The 14,974-nt window shown below is 35.2% G+C and overlaps 3 protein-coding genes across 4 annotated transcripts; 2 read left to right on the top strand and 1 right to left on the bottom strand.

Annotated features, from left to right (window-relative positions):
• Positions 1–4,448: 4,448 nt before the first annotated feature.
• On the bottom strand, positions 4,449–5,668 carry LOC116179341 (tRNA-splicing endonuclease subunit Sen54). Of its 2 annotated transcripts, XM_031499119.1 has the most exons (6): positions 5,556–5,668; positions 5,347–5,508; positions 5,155–5,299; positions 4,914–5,105; positions 4,768–4,866; positions 4,588–4,720 (listed from the first exon to the last, which is right to left on the bottom strand). In XM_031499119.1, exons 1-5 carry the CDS (start codon positions 5,585–5,587, stop codon positions 4,789–4,791), a joined length of 609 nt encoding a protein of 202 aa, XP_031354979.1. In that variant the 5' UTR covers positions 5,588–5,668; the 3' UTR covers positions 4,588–4,720; positions 4,768–4,788. The 2 variants fall into 2 exon arrangements, with proteins under 2 accessions (XP_031354977.1, XP_031354979.1); XM_031499117.1 differs by having other exon boundaries at positions 4,449–4,720; positions 4,768–5,105.
• A 2,921-nt stretch (positions 5,669–8,589) lies between these two features.
• Positions 8,590–10,161, top strand: LOC116179166 (ribosomal L1 domain-containing protein CG13096). Its single transcript, XM_031498881.1, has 2 exons — positions 8,590–9,664; positions 9,713–10,161. Exons 1-2 carry the CDS (start codon positions 8,716–8,718, stop codon positions 10,096–10,098), a joined length of 1,335 nt encoding a protein of 444 aa, XP_031354741.1. The 5' UTR covers positions 8,590–8,715; the 3' UTR covers positions 10,099–10,161.
• Positions 10,162–13,615: 3,454 nt separating this feature from the next.
• LOC116178539 (ankyrin repeat domain-containing protein 40-like) lies at positions 13,616–14,664 on the top strand. The gene is made up of 3 exons (XM_031498057.1): positions 13,616–13,787; positions 13,840–14,165; positions 14,219–14,664. Exons 1-3 carry the CDS (start codon positions 13,669–13,671, stop codon positions 14,518–14,520), a joined length of 747 nt encoding a protein of 248 aa, XP_031353917.1. The 5' UTR covers positions 13,616–13,668; the 3' UTR covers positions 14,521–14,664.
• The last annotated feature ends 310 nt before the right edge of the window (positions 14,665–14,974 follow it).

The following is a 14,974-nucleotide window of genomic DNA, read 5'->3' on the forward strand; positions in this document are numbered from 1 at the left end:
CAATCAACCTGACTGCATTTAATTCAAGGATAAAAAACAACTAAGTATAAAATAACGTTTCTTAATTGTGACGTTGGGAAAAAAATACAAATGTGTCTTTTGAACTTGTTCGTCTGTAACTATTTTTAATATTTAAATTTAGCCCTCCTCTTTTACGCTGGAAGAGCCAGTCTGGCATAATTAAAAATACTATACTCACTTTTGGTAGCGACTTTGAAATGTTGGACACTAAACATGTATTAAACGTGTAAGATAAATAGAACGATAATATTCCCAAACACAGCAATGCGAGAATAATTTTTCGCGATACTGGTATTTCCATTCCATGAACACATAACAATTATAATAATTCACTAACAAATTAGCTTCCTTTTAAACTCTGTACTATACGATTGTGGCATTTTAAAAAGCGCGGTAAATTAAAACATGCCATGACGCGTTTTATAAACATACTGCAGCGATAACCTGCATGATTGATTTTATTGGCTGGTTGCATGTTGGTTTTTTTAGTTTTGTTATGAGCCGCTTTACGCCGATTGTCACCATTTTTTATTGTACCAGATACCTATTGATTTTCTAATAACCTGACTACTGATCAAAAGATGGCGCACACAGTCCAGATGAGATTATCTATACTGTGCCATTGAATAATTTTTTATTCAAATCTGATTTTTCTCTCCGAATGTTGGCTGGCCATCTTTCTACGATTGCCTTGAAAATGCAAAAAAATTACTTACATTACTTATATGGTTCCACATTACATTAAAATGGTAAATTGAAGGTTAAAATGATCAGTCTTGGCCCTAGTTAAATTTATACATTTTGATCATTCTTTTACACATGGAAATGTTTGAAGTTTGATCTGTGTAAACCTACGTACGAGTAAAGTGTAAACTAACACTTTCGCCGGGAATTAGGCGATAGCGGGGGTGGTAGTAATATCTGTAACCACTGTATAGTTACAACAGGAGTTACAAGGATGGAACTGATACCAAATCTAAACTATAGGCTGGAAATTCCCGCACAAGGGTCCATTGGTACCTGTCTCAAGGGTCAGAATCTGCTATAGTTCGTTTCACCAATAATTTAACATTTATCATTAGGTCGTTAAGTAGTGGGAATTCCCACTGCGACATTTAAAACAATAGCACAATTTATAGCCCCCATTTAACTACAAGTGAGCAGTTCTCAATAAAATTTTAATGTTTCAAACGCCAAATTGTAGTGCTCGTATAAATCGGCCCATTTTCTTAATAATCCATTTATTTAAAATGTAGTTCCTTAAGGAATGCGTCGATAGGACATTAACGACAGTAATCGTGTTGATACCATATTAATGTATTAATTAAATAGGTAGACACATATTCCAAGTAGTTTCCCCAATTACAATTTGGCGCAATTATAATAAAATTTGAATGCATCTGCTATATACACACACAATTTTGAGAGATGGCAATCTTGCGACTTTTTAGGAGAAGGAGAAATGTGTTTGTGCCAACGCTTCTGATAGCCATCTTGGTTTAAATTGTAGTCGAGACAAGATCGTATATAGTTTGTTGTTTGTTTGTGTTATTTATTAATGCATTTCTTTATGATACATATGTTTGGTATACAACTTTTTTCAACATTTTTAATAACTCTACGACTAGGAAACACTCCAAGAATAACAGAGGTATAAATTGTGCACTCTTTTATACAGACAAAGTGCATAATTTTAAACCGAAATATAGATTAGTAAATGGTTAATTAATTAATTAATTAATCAATTTATTAATTTATTTATTGTCCTTCTCTTGTTCTGGGTCCTTAACAGGCTTTCGCCCAATTACAGGGTGACACGCATACCTCGCTGCAGAAGGTCTTAAGTTGTAGTATATTACTCCGTTATTTACTTTACGAATTAGAAAACTGCAGGACAACCTAATTCGGAGTACCGGCAGAATGCTCGAAACTGATCTAAAGAAATTCCCATCTCTACCACAGATGCAAAATTCTTACTGCCTTCTAGTTTTCCAGGGCTTTCTAAAAAACTGTTCAAAAAATTGACGGGCGATAGGATAGACACTTCACCTTCACGCTTGGAACTCATACACTTTTCTTGTGCGATGAGATTGATTGGATCTTGCTCCATATCAACACCTTAAAAAAGCCTCAAGCCATGCCGTAATAAGGTAATAGAAAGCACTGTACAGGGTGAGTCAACGATTGCGCGGAGTAACTTAATGGCCCGTATGAATAAAAGTAAGCAAATGCTTATACTTGCTAAATTCAAAGTTTAGCATGGTTTAGCAGCGCTGCACTGCGTCCTGTCGTGCTTAGAAGCGCTGCTAAGTCGCCCAGGGCGAAGGGGCAGTTACGAGTATTTACTTTGAATTTTGCAAGTATAAGCATTTGCTTACTTTTATTCATACGGGCAAATGCCTTGAAGATAAGATTTTTCGATAGAGTGCTTTTGTATTATGATATGGTTGAATATTTTTCACATAAAAATATTTGAAATTATACAGTGTGTGCTCATAAAGTAGGGCGCGAAAATGGTACATTTTTTTAAATAGAACCCCCTGTATGTGAATGCATTTTTGAATTCTACGTGTAATTGTACGTCTTTTTTTATTATATGGTTAATATCCGAAAAAATAGTAGTTTTAAAGACAATTCGATTTGTAAGAAAACTTGGGCATTTGGAAGCGTCAGTATACTGTCAAAATTTCTACTTAAATTTTGATTCCAGGTGTTACACCTTTTATCCTGGGTTAAGTAAAAGTCAAATAAATACATCTACTATCAAACATTAAAAAAATAGCTTACAGGGTGTTTTTTTTGTAGGTCCAAAGTTGCAGAACTTCATATTAAAAAATCTCACTTTTTTTAAATGGAACACACTGTATATTTTTCTGTCATCTTTTAGCTCCTCCAAAAACCTTCAACTATTGATAATAATGTCCTATAAATATCTTTGATATTTTTCAAAATATCTTGGTTTTCCTGGTTTTTATATTCTAATCTTAAATAATTAATTTATATGTAATTTACATAATAGTGAGGTGGGCATGCAAAAAAGAAGCAATTTTTATCTATCTCGTCCAAAACGTAAATCATATCGATTAATTTATTTTTCAAACAATAAAATGATTTTAGCTTTGAACGACGCAGATAAAAATTGCCTTTTTTGCATGGCCACCCCACTATTATCAAAGAGTACACAACGTCAGATACTCTTTGCTATTATGTAAATTACATATAAATTAATTATTTAAGATTAGAATATAAAACCTAGGAAAACCAAGATATTTCGAAAACTATCAGAGATAGGTATAGAAAATTATTATCAAAAGTTGAAGGTTTTTGGAGGAGCTAAATGAGGACAGAAAAATATACAGGGTGTTCCATTTAATAAAAGTGAGATTTTTTAATATGAAGTTTTGCAACTGTGGACCTACCAACAAAAGCACGCTGTAAGCTATTTTTTTAATGTTTCATAGTAGATGTATTTATTTGACTTTTATTTAACCCAGGATAAAAGATATAAAACGCGGAATCAAAATTTAAGTAATAATTTTGACAATATACTGACGCTTGCAAATGCCCAATTTTTCTTACAAATCGAATTATCTTTCAAACTACTAGTTTTTCGGATATTAACCATATAATAAAAAAAACGTACAATTACACGTAGAATTCAAAAATGCATTCAAATACAGGGGGTTCTATTTAAAAAAATGTACCAGTTTGGCACCCTACTTTGTGGGTGCACCCTGTATAATTCCAAATATTTTTAAAATGTGGAGAATATTCAACCATATCATGATACAAAAGCACTCTATCGAAAAATCTTATCTTCAAGGCATTAAGTAACTCCGCGCAATGGTCGACTCACCCTGAACAATGCTCTAATTGTTCTGGGAGGTACTCAAAAAGTCTAGTTTTTAAAAACTATCAAAGGTCTGGTAAATGTTTCAGCGTTCTTTGGGGCCAGTAGAAGGCTTTGGAAAGGCGTTATAAAGCTATGGTAAAACCTTGGAAGACACTAGGGTTTTCAATTGCCCTTTAAATAAGCGATTAATTTACTTTTTTCTTTTAGAGAACATTTTGTGCACTTTCCAGAGATGTGCAAGTTTAGAAAGCTATGGGGGGGGGGGAGCATAGAGGGCTTTGATGCTGCACAACATGCTCTAAAAGGAACCCAGAAAGCCCTGACAAAATCCTGAAAAGGTCCTACAGAAACTACTGGAAAGGGCATACATAGAAACTCTGGCATGAGCCTTCTGGAAAGCTTCCGATGTTATTTCTAGAGCCTCTAAAAGTATTCAGAAAGTCTCCGGGATGCACTAAAATGATTTTGGTTGACTGACAGAATCAGCTCCCAGTAAAATGTGTATTGAGAACACCTGAGATTTTGGTGTTTTTATAATTTTAAACTTTTGGGTTTGTTCTTTCACATAGCGATAAATAATTTAAAAATTTATTTCAACAACATCTAATCAATTATGCAAACAATATATTCCGAGAATCTGTATGCTGTAACAAAAGCTTTGGCGACAGTGTAAGTCTGTATGACAAATGAATCTAGCTTGCTCTACATGAGCCCTTCCAGGCGCACTAATTCAAATCGGGAAGATTCACTCTACAATACTGAAAGCAAGAATAATTGCAATCGGAATATGATACAATGGTCTTCCCATCACTTAGGCAGACATCAGGTGGAACGGTTTTCGATTCACTGTAATGAGAAAAGATAGAATAAATAAATAATTTGTTTTTATTTACCTTATACACAATTTGAAATTTTCAGTCTTCTTGCTCGACTGCTCTGGGACAAACACTTTGTAGTCGAACTTGCTCTCCACTTCTGTCGGTTCGTAATTTCTAGGCCCACAATCTTGAAGTGCTCTCAAGACATCATCAGTACTTACGTTGGTACTCGACAGTGGTCGACATTTTTTATTGGGGGGCTCATCGCTATCACCAGACGAACGTATCAACCGGAACCCTCCCAGCGAAAATTTTCTGTAAACTAAGTATTGATGTAGATTGTCACCAATTATCCCCGCGTATGCTTGCTGTATACTCATAGGGACATCGTTCCAAAATATCTCCAGCCGATTCTGCACACATTTCATTAAAGCACAGTTGCACTCATTTACTTTCACTTACAGTTTCTAACAGAAACATTGCTTCTTCTGGATATAAATACTTTCCACTTTTGTTTGCAAAACCATAGTTATTTATTAAGCCGCACACCTTGGTCACCTCCACTAATCGTTCAACGGGCCGCCAACATCCTGCTGCTCTGGCACATCTGAAAACTTCAAATTCAGAATACGAAGACTTATGTGGGCAGATTACCGTCTCTCTACACGCAATCGACTACATACGTCTAGAACGTTAGTCAAATGCTTGTCGATTAAAGCTGATTCGGTTTCACTATTGGTAGGTATAACGGATTTGTTGGCGATAACTTCCAAGTGTTTCGAGGGATTTTTGTGTGTATCTATTAAAGATGTGGCCCTGCATAAATGAATTAGAATTGTTATGCAATTGTAGTCTTCGTTTACCAACTGTAAATGTCTAGATTGTCACTACTCATCCCATATATCGATTAAAAATGTTCAATATTCTAAAATGTGATAAATTTATGATTTGAGGTTAGAATTTGTGTTTACAAATGTCATATGGAGCGGGGATCGTGTTTGTGTCTAAATTAGAGTTGTGCACATATGGGATGTGTGGCCTTTATGTACAAGCGACAAGCTGCTTTTTCAGATTGCCACTTATGAAACCTAATTATCCAAAATATTACCGTGTGTAAAACCAAATTAGGTTCATTTCTGTAACTTTGGGAGAATTGGCGGTATGAATATAACATTTTTCAGAAGTAGCACTAACTTTCGAAATCACACTGGCTCATTTGAGTATTTTGAAGCGCCCTGTGCCCTGTATATATCTTTTAAATAACTTTTGTTTCGATTAACCCCGTACAAATCATCAAAAACAACGTACCTATGAGGTGTGGAATTCTCTATAGAATCCAAAAATGTAAAAATAAACAGGGTATGCCATTTGAAATATATAATCACCTTCATATTTCAACAGAAAGTGAAAAATTTGCTTCTGGAGTGTTGGTGTTAAATACTTTTCTTATTTTAACATTATTATATTTGCAATAAACTAAATGCATCTACAGAATTCTAGAGTCAGCATATCATATTTTCTGTAAGTACAAGTCATATCCGCTTACATTCCTTATCGTCCGTGACTGATCCTTTATCGACTTGATGGCCAAGATAAAATCTTACCTTCTGAATTACGTTCAGGTTTAGAGTTTTTGAATTTGCAAGAAATTTCAAAAGCCAAAAATCTTCATTCTCACGTTTATTCACGGCTGCACACTAATTTCCATCAACTTGAAAGGTTCCACCCTGTATATACAGCTTACGACGATACATACATTTTTGAGAGTTGGCAACCATGCAATTTCTAGGTGGGAAAAAAAGCTGCTTGCGCCACCTAAAAAGCACGAACGAGAGTTACGTTTGGCATCTTGTCTTGAATGGAGGTCGTGAACGTTTCGCTCCATAAATGTTTGTTGTTATTTTGTGTTATTTAATGCAGGTAGTAATTTTTGCATTTCTTTATATCGTATTTGTGTTTTGTTTGCCGCATTTTATATTTTTTTTGTGTGTTTCAATATTTGTTTTTGAAATTTACTTGGTTTAACCGCAATGCAATCATATGTGTGATACCGTTATGCTATTGTTTGTAATTGTTTACGTTTTTGGTGTAATGTTTGCTTAATTTATGTTTATTGATGTTGATTACTTGGTCTTGTCCTTGAAGTTACATTCATGTAAGTTTTCATTTTATTTTAATATGTGGAAATTGCTGATTCGTTTGATGTATGTACTGACTTGTTATATGTTACTAACAATTTTCTCCGTGAATGAAGCAGTCTCGGGAAGGTGAAAAAAGAAACTGTAGTCTATAATTATGTGTTTTAGCACCGAATTCCGTGCACTGTCTTCGACATCCAACTGTAGGTTCGAAACCCCGAAACCAGGGGCGGACTACCCATCTTGCAGGAGCGAGATTGCGCTATCAAAGCTCTTCAGTTTAGAATCTATGTGCGTTAAATGAGTGGCGATTCAATAATTTCCACATATTTTGTTTTTAGTCAAATTTGCCTACAAGGCCATGTAATTTTCCATCTTGCTTTCAACAAAGGACTTTATTGCACCAAAGATGAGTCACATCGTGTGTATTTCACCCTTTCTCAGAATCTTGGTACCTGCTTCTACCTGACCCATTGTCCCCAAAAAACTTGCTTTAACCTTGAGTGTAACTAACATTGTGTATATGCATTTACTATCTTTGTTAACTACTGCTAAAACTTTTACAAAATATTTTGTTAATTAACTTTTGGACTGTTTTAATAATCAAACTGCAAGGTTTTTCTTACGTCGTACTCTTTTTATCCTTGGCAGTGACTTTTGCGAGAGTACGACACCTTTTGGCTTTGTTTGTTTTGTTTATATTAATGTACATCAACTAAATTTCCGGGTTTTCACAATCATAATAATTACGATCATTATTAAACAAACTTTTCACAATTTCAGTGTTTTATTTAACGTTCCTTCCCTACTGTGCTTCAGGTCAAAGCGTTATCTATAACTAACGTAAGGAGGCCCTGCCTTAGATGTTTTATCACGTGCCACTTTTCAAATTTAAGCGGGATCTTGTTTAGTTTTAGAGGGAATAGTCATTCGGGTGGCCATTTTTAAACGTTGCCGGGTTTATTTTATTTCCGTGTTCTTGTAGTGTGAAGTTAGCGTAGAACCTAGGGGTTAAGTACACTACAAACTTAACCTTAATACTAAACAAATATAAAATATTTTAAAGTGACTACTACAGAAAATGAATCAAAAACTGTAAAAGATGGTTGAAGGAAAGCAATACTTGAAACTACTGCCTAAGAAGAGGAAAGTAGAAAAATACAAGCAGTTACCAGAGGTGAAACAAACGCGTAAGCTAAAAATAAGTTTCAATTAAACCTAAAAAAATATGCAAAATAATGTACTTTAATTTTTAATAATAATTTTAATTATTTATTATGGAACTCTTAAAAACCGAAAAAAAGCTGCAGCCGGAACCGAAAGTCACTGAAGCCCCGGGGCCGGAACCGGTACCGGAAAATTTAAAAAATAATTCTGTTTAAATAGTGCGGAACCAGAATCTATATTTCATATGGGTTCCTAGTTTCAACTCTTGATTCTGTATGAATTAAGTAGCATTTTTATTATGAATAACGATGTACGGCACAAAAAAACAGAATTTGCAAACTGTTGATTTCAACAGGATGGTGCACCCGCGCACAAAGCCCGAATCGTGAGAGAAAACGTGTGGGACAAATTTTTCGTTTTCCAGAAATTTGTCCGAACCCACATTTTCCAATCTCCATATATTTTGCGTCAATTTTATCGCTTTTATAATTTAATAATAACAGTCATTATGAGACATTTAAAATTAATGTCATTAATCATTACATCATGCCTTTTGTTAGGTTTCTGGAAATCACGTAAAAAAGTTTTATCGTACATAGATCCAACCGACTGAACGCGGCCAAGTTGATCTCCCAAGGCGGCATAAATAATCACAGTCACATTAATGTTGTTCTAACCTCAAATTTACACGCCTTCACTTCGATAACACTAACGTATAATGGCTAAAACCTCTTTGCAGCCTCGAATTGTCAAACCAAAATTAAACACAAACATTAAGAAGAAGAAGTTACTTCAAAGTGCTTCAAAAGCAGGAAAGAGTTTGAAGATTTTGGTCCCCAAGCAAACGAAGGAGCCAAAAACAGATCGGGAACCTCTAAAAAAAGTACCACCTCCCCTTATTGCCAAGGATGAAGAACCTCGCAATTATGTTAAGCTTTTCAAGTTTCCATTCGACAAAAAGCAAATTTTCCAAGGTGTTATCGCTTTATTTAAGGTACTAAAGAAGGTACAAACGAAACAGGAGCTATTTGACGAAGCACAAGAAATTTATTTGCAAGTGACCTGTGTGAAAATCCCACAAACACCAACGCGACTTCTTCGTTTTAATTTAAAACACGGCTTACTGACCGACACTGGTGACATTTGCCTAATAGTAGCGGACAAGGGAGTTAAAAAAGATCATGATAGTACCATAGAATATTACGAGACCATTCTAAGTAAACATGGTATTACGAACATTAAGACAATTCTACCATTTAACCAGTTTAAGTCGGAGTATGGAATGCAATACGAGTTGAAAAGGAAACTCTTGGGTTTGTACGATCATTTCCTGGTCGACTCGAAAGTCGGCGGTAAGGTTACGCACTTGTTGGGGTCGATATTTTACCAACATAGGAAAATGCCAACAACAGTTAAAATGGATCATCCGAATTTAAAACAGCATTTTGAGAACGCCACAAGGACAACAATTATGAAGATGCACTCGAAAGGCGATTCTTACAATCTTCAAGTGGGCCACACGGAAATGACTAAGAGGCATATCTATGAAAATATAATGGGGGTTTTGGAAGATTTTCGATTGCATTTTCCAGGTGGTTTGGAAAATGTGAGAGGTCTTGGTGTCAAAATGGCTAGAAGCATTACAATTCCGGTCTATTTAACGCTAAGTAGGTAGGTTTATGTTTTGGAAACCGTTTAAAAGGGGTTACTTTCAGAAAATAAAAGCGCCGTACCTGTGCCACACTGGGAACGACCACGGCCCAAAAATTATAAAACGGCCGAAGGAGAATTATCTACAGAATTGGACACCGTCGTGTACGTTACTCCTGAAGGAAAAGTTAGGGTGAAGAGAAATAAAATAAAGGAGCAAACAGATGAAGTCACCAAAGAGTTAGAAAATGCTGAACAGTATGAGGATGATATTGAAACAGATCGAAGCGACGTGAAAAAAGAGGAGCAGGAACAAAACTCTGATGAAGATAATGATGATTTGATGAAAGCAGAGGAAGAGTATTTGGTAAATTATGAACACGAACAAGAAGACGACACAAAAAAAAATCAAAAGAAAAAAGCAAAGAAGGAGAAGAAAGTTAAAAAGTAAATTTTTCATTTGTTTGTTTTATTTACATTTGTTTTAATTGAATAAAGTACATTTTCTATTTTAGCTCATTGATTTTGTTACGTGATGTAGCTTGTTTAATTTTTCTTGAATCAACAGAAACATTACACAACATGACTTTTAGTTTGTACTTTTATACAGGGTGTTTATTAAACATGCAGAAAAAATTTAAGGGACTATTCCTTGGACTAGTCTAAGGATATTTTGTCTTTCGATGATTTTTGATAGGACGCGTGGTTTCTAAGATACGGGGCGAAAAAAAATTTCCACAACAATTTATTACCAAAAAATTACATATGTAATGTTTCTTAATCTACACGAACTGTTCAAAATGACTACTCCCCGCTCGGATGCAAGAATCCAATCTTCTCCTCATTGACTCACGAACTCTTTCAAAAATACCTGGGATCGTTTCTGATTGCGTTACATCCAGCAATTATCCGATTTCAAAGCGCCCTATCAAAAATCATCTAAGGAGAAGATATTCTTAGAATAGCCCTTTACATTTTTGCCGCATGTTTAATAAACACCCTGTATAGAATTCATGGAGTAAAGTAAAAGTGTCGAAACTTTTATGGTGTTGCTTTACAGAAATCCAGATCGCGCACATAATTAAAGGTGACAGGGAAGAGGTAAGTAACGAAGAAATTTATAGAAGATAAATGGTAAAATTAAGAGTAAAGTGCGCTTCATGTTTTATATATTATAGTTTGATGTTGTTCGTGCACCTTTTAAATTGTTTATAAATCGATCGAGATCTCGAGATATCGTAGTTTTTGGGGTTTTCGGTATTATATTCGCTACCGTGTGTATTCCTGCATCGCTTAGTCTAATATAGCGCCTTTTATCTAGATAATGGAATACAGCAAAGTCTTGGGATTTTCAGCATTATAGTTCGTACTCATCAAGTTATTCCTGCATATCTATATATATATAGCGATGTATAATGTGTTGATTTTCCATTTGTATGACGATTGTAAGCTGTTTCTGCACTGCCTGCACATGAATTAAATATTATTATTATCGCTTAGTTCAAAAATTATAGTCATTGCTATTGATAATTTGAATTTCATTAAAATGTCGCTTTTTATATATCCTTATTACCTCGGCAACGGAATATTGTAGGAACTTATTAGGGCGTTTGCACACTTTATGCGACAGCGACGCAATTTACCGCATGCGATATGTAGTTCCGATATCGGATGAAGTAAAATTACATTTAACAGACGCAAAGCTTGCATCCCAATACGATGCGATAAAATATCGCTGCGACTCGGGATACAGTCGCCAATCATTGGTATATGCGGTCACAAATATAAATTAGTGCTTGAACACGTGTCGTACTTGGAACTGCGATAGTCGTTACGTTGTTTCCAAAAGAGACTCGGTTCTGAATTGAGATTAGTGTTATATGTAAACATGTAAACAACGCCTGCATCTGGAGGATTTGATCACAAATAAAGCTGGATTCACATGCATACGAAATCCGACGATACTGTAATCCGAAAGGCGTATGATTGGTCAACAATTTCAAATTTGCTTAACATTTGAAATCGTGAATCCAGCTTTAGCACGGAATTGATTTATATTGAAGGGTTCCATCCGGTATATACTAACTTACGGCGATACATACATTTTTGAGAGTTGGCAACCATGCAATTTCTAGGTGGGGTAAAGCTGCCTGCGCCACCTAGAATGCACGAACGGGGGTTACGTTTGGCATGTCTTGAATGGCGGTCGTGAACGCGTCGCTCCATAAATGTTTGTTGTTATTTTGTGTTATTTAATGCAGGTAGTAATTTTTGCATTTCTTGATATCGTATGTATGTTTTGTATGCCGCATTTTATATTTTTTTGTGTGCTTCAATCTTTGTTTTTGAAATTTACTTGGTTTAACCGTAATGCAGAATCACATATGTGATAGCGTTATACTATTATTTGTAATTGTTTACGTTTTTGGTGTAATGCTTGCTTAATTTATATTTATTGATGTTGATTACTTGGTCTTATCTCTAAGTGTCATTATTATAATTTATAAGATTTGATCATTTTATTTTAATATGTGGAAATTACCGATTCGTTTGATGTATGTACTGACTTGTTGTTTGTTACTAACAATTTTCTCCGTGAATGAAGCAGTCACGGGGGTGAAAAAACACTGTATAGTCAAAATTGAAGTACGACACCTAGTTCCGTGATTGTCTTCGATATCCAGCTGTCGGTTCGAAACCCCGAAACCAGGGGCGGACTACCCATCTTGCCGGAGCGGGATTACGCTAATCAATGCTCTTCAGTTTAGAATCTATGTGCGATAAATGAGTGGCGATTCAATAATTTCCACATATCTTGTTTTAGTTAAATTTGCCTACAAGGCCATGTAATTTTCCATCTTGCTTTTAACAAAAGGACTGTATTGCGCCAAAGACGAGTCACATCCTGTACTCTTAACCCTTTCTGAGAATGTATGGTACCTGCTACTACCTGACCCATTGTTCCCAAAACTTGCTTTTAACCTTGAGTGTAACCAACATTGTATAAATGCATTTACTATCTTTGTTAACTACTGCTTAAACTTTTACAAAATATTTTGTTAATTAACTTTTGGACTGTATTAATCAAACTGCGAGGTTTTTCTTACGTCGTATTCTTTTTACCCTTAGCAGTTACTTTTGCGAGAGTACGACACCTTTTGGCTTTGCTTGCTTTGTTTATATTAATGTACATCAACTAAATTTCCGGGCTTTTACAATCATAATAATTGTTACAATCATTATTAAACAAACTTTTCACAATTTCAGTGTTTTATTTAACTTTCCTTCCCTACTGTGCTTGAGGTCATAGCGTTGTTTATAACTAACGTAAGGGAGCCCTGCCTTAGATGTTTGATCACGGGCCACTTTTCAAATTTAAGCGGGATCTTGTTTAGTTTTGGAGGGAATAGTCATATAAGAATATATTATTATATGATAGTCATTCGGGTGGCCATTTTTAAACGTTGCCAGGTTGACTTTATTTCCGTGTTCTTGTAGTGTGAAGTTTACGTAGAACCTGGGGGTTAAATACACTACAATTTCATGGAAATTTGTAAGCACGGAATTGATTCATTTCATGGACATTTGTAGTTAGTGTCTATTTATCCATTTTGGCTTTGTTTTTAATTACTTAATTTCTTCTGTACCTAAATTTTAATTTTAATTTTGTTTATATTATAAGATGTTAATATTGCGTTATTTAATAAGAATATGCAGTTATATCAGAGTATGGTGGTGATTGAATGTCATCATTTACTAGAGCAAGTATCATCTAGCAACTCCCTGTCTCATATGTCACATATACCAATGCTATTAAATAAATTATCTCTCATTGTTACCAACCTTAGAGATATTTTTTGTTTTGCGTCCTCATTTTTGGAACGCCCGATATACAGAATTCACGGTATGTGGTTTGCTAAAGGGCGTATCGGCAATACCGCCTTTTACCAACCAATGAAATATTTGTTGGCCTTGGCAACACTGTCTCGTTTCAATCAAATCAAATGTGCTTGTCAAAGAGATGGAAAACATTTTAGAAGAAAAACTACGAGAAGCGGCATGTACAGGTGATACAGAAGCTCTACAAAGCCTTATCGCTCAAAACATAGACATAAATTCACAAAATGTCGTGAACGGGTGGTAAGTGCGCCGAAATTATCCGCTTAACCTTTAATGTATTCAATTCCTTAAGGACTGCCCTTCATTGGGCTTGCAAACGGGGAAACGAGGAAATTGCTAGAATTTTAATTAACAGCGGAGCGGATCCAACGGTAGAAAACTTTAAGGGCGAAACGCCGGACGCGGTGTGCTCGAGTTCCTCGATTTTCAATTTGTTAAACATTGATAAGCCTGTACAAAACAATTTCGCCCCGAACGAAGATAACAATTTAAAATTTGTACCTAATTACGTGAAAAATCCACCACTTAATGGTAATATAGATTTAGGTCCACGTCTGCGAACACGTCATCCCGACTTATCAAGTATGCCAACCACGATTCTTCCTGCTCAAAATGACGGTAATATACAGTATGGTTGTGACATGCGGTTATCAATATGAATTACCTTGCAGATTTGGTCTTAAAAGTGCGAGTAGCCGGATCAAACGATCCCGATTTTATAGAAATTGAAATACCTAGATGGAAGCTGACTTATTCGTCATTACTGCACATATGCTGTCAAGAGCTGGAGATTAAGGAAACCCAGGTGGAACGGATACGAAAATTGCCTAATACGAGGCTGAGAAAAGACAGCGACGTAAAACGTTTAAATGATTTGCAATGCCTAGAAGTAGTGATAAAAGCACCACGTGACAAATATAATAATGGCTATCAGAGCATTTCTGTTTGTAAAGACCAGACTATTCTTTACTGATATACAATTTTTAAGTTTCCTTGCCTAATTTAGCAATTCCTTTTTTAGTACAAATTGACACCAGTTTTTAAACTATTTTGTAGTTAGACTATTAGCTTAGCAATCTCTATACATTTAAGCAATGTAATTAAAGTTTTACATTTTGTCTTTGTTTTATTGGTTTGTGTGTGGTCAAATCAAAGTAGTTTTTAAAATGTAGGTAAAAATTCAACAGCATTTTTAAGCTATTTCCAAAGCTTTTTCTTTGTGCTTTCTCCAACTTCCTAGACCATTTTTAGTCTTGGCTTGTCTAATCCGAAAGTTCCAGAAAAATCTAAGGGGTCTGTGGAGGACAGTACTCACCAATGTTTTTAAAGACAGACCAATCAAACACTTATGAGGGTATTAGTCTCCAAAACACCTTGTACTACCCTAACAAAGGTTTTTGGGACTTTTTAAACCGTATTATCGGGGC

The sequence above is a fragment of the Photinus pyralis genome, unplaced genomic scaffold (assembly GCF_008802855.1).
Source record: "Photinus pyralis isolate 1611_PpyrPB1 unplaced genomic scaffold, Ppyr1.3 Ppyr1.4_LG8, whole genome shotgun sequence".
Classification (NCBI taxonomy): domain Eukaryota; kingdom Metazoa; phylum Arthropoda; class Insecta; order Coleoptera; family Lampyridae; genus Photinus; species Photinus pyralis.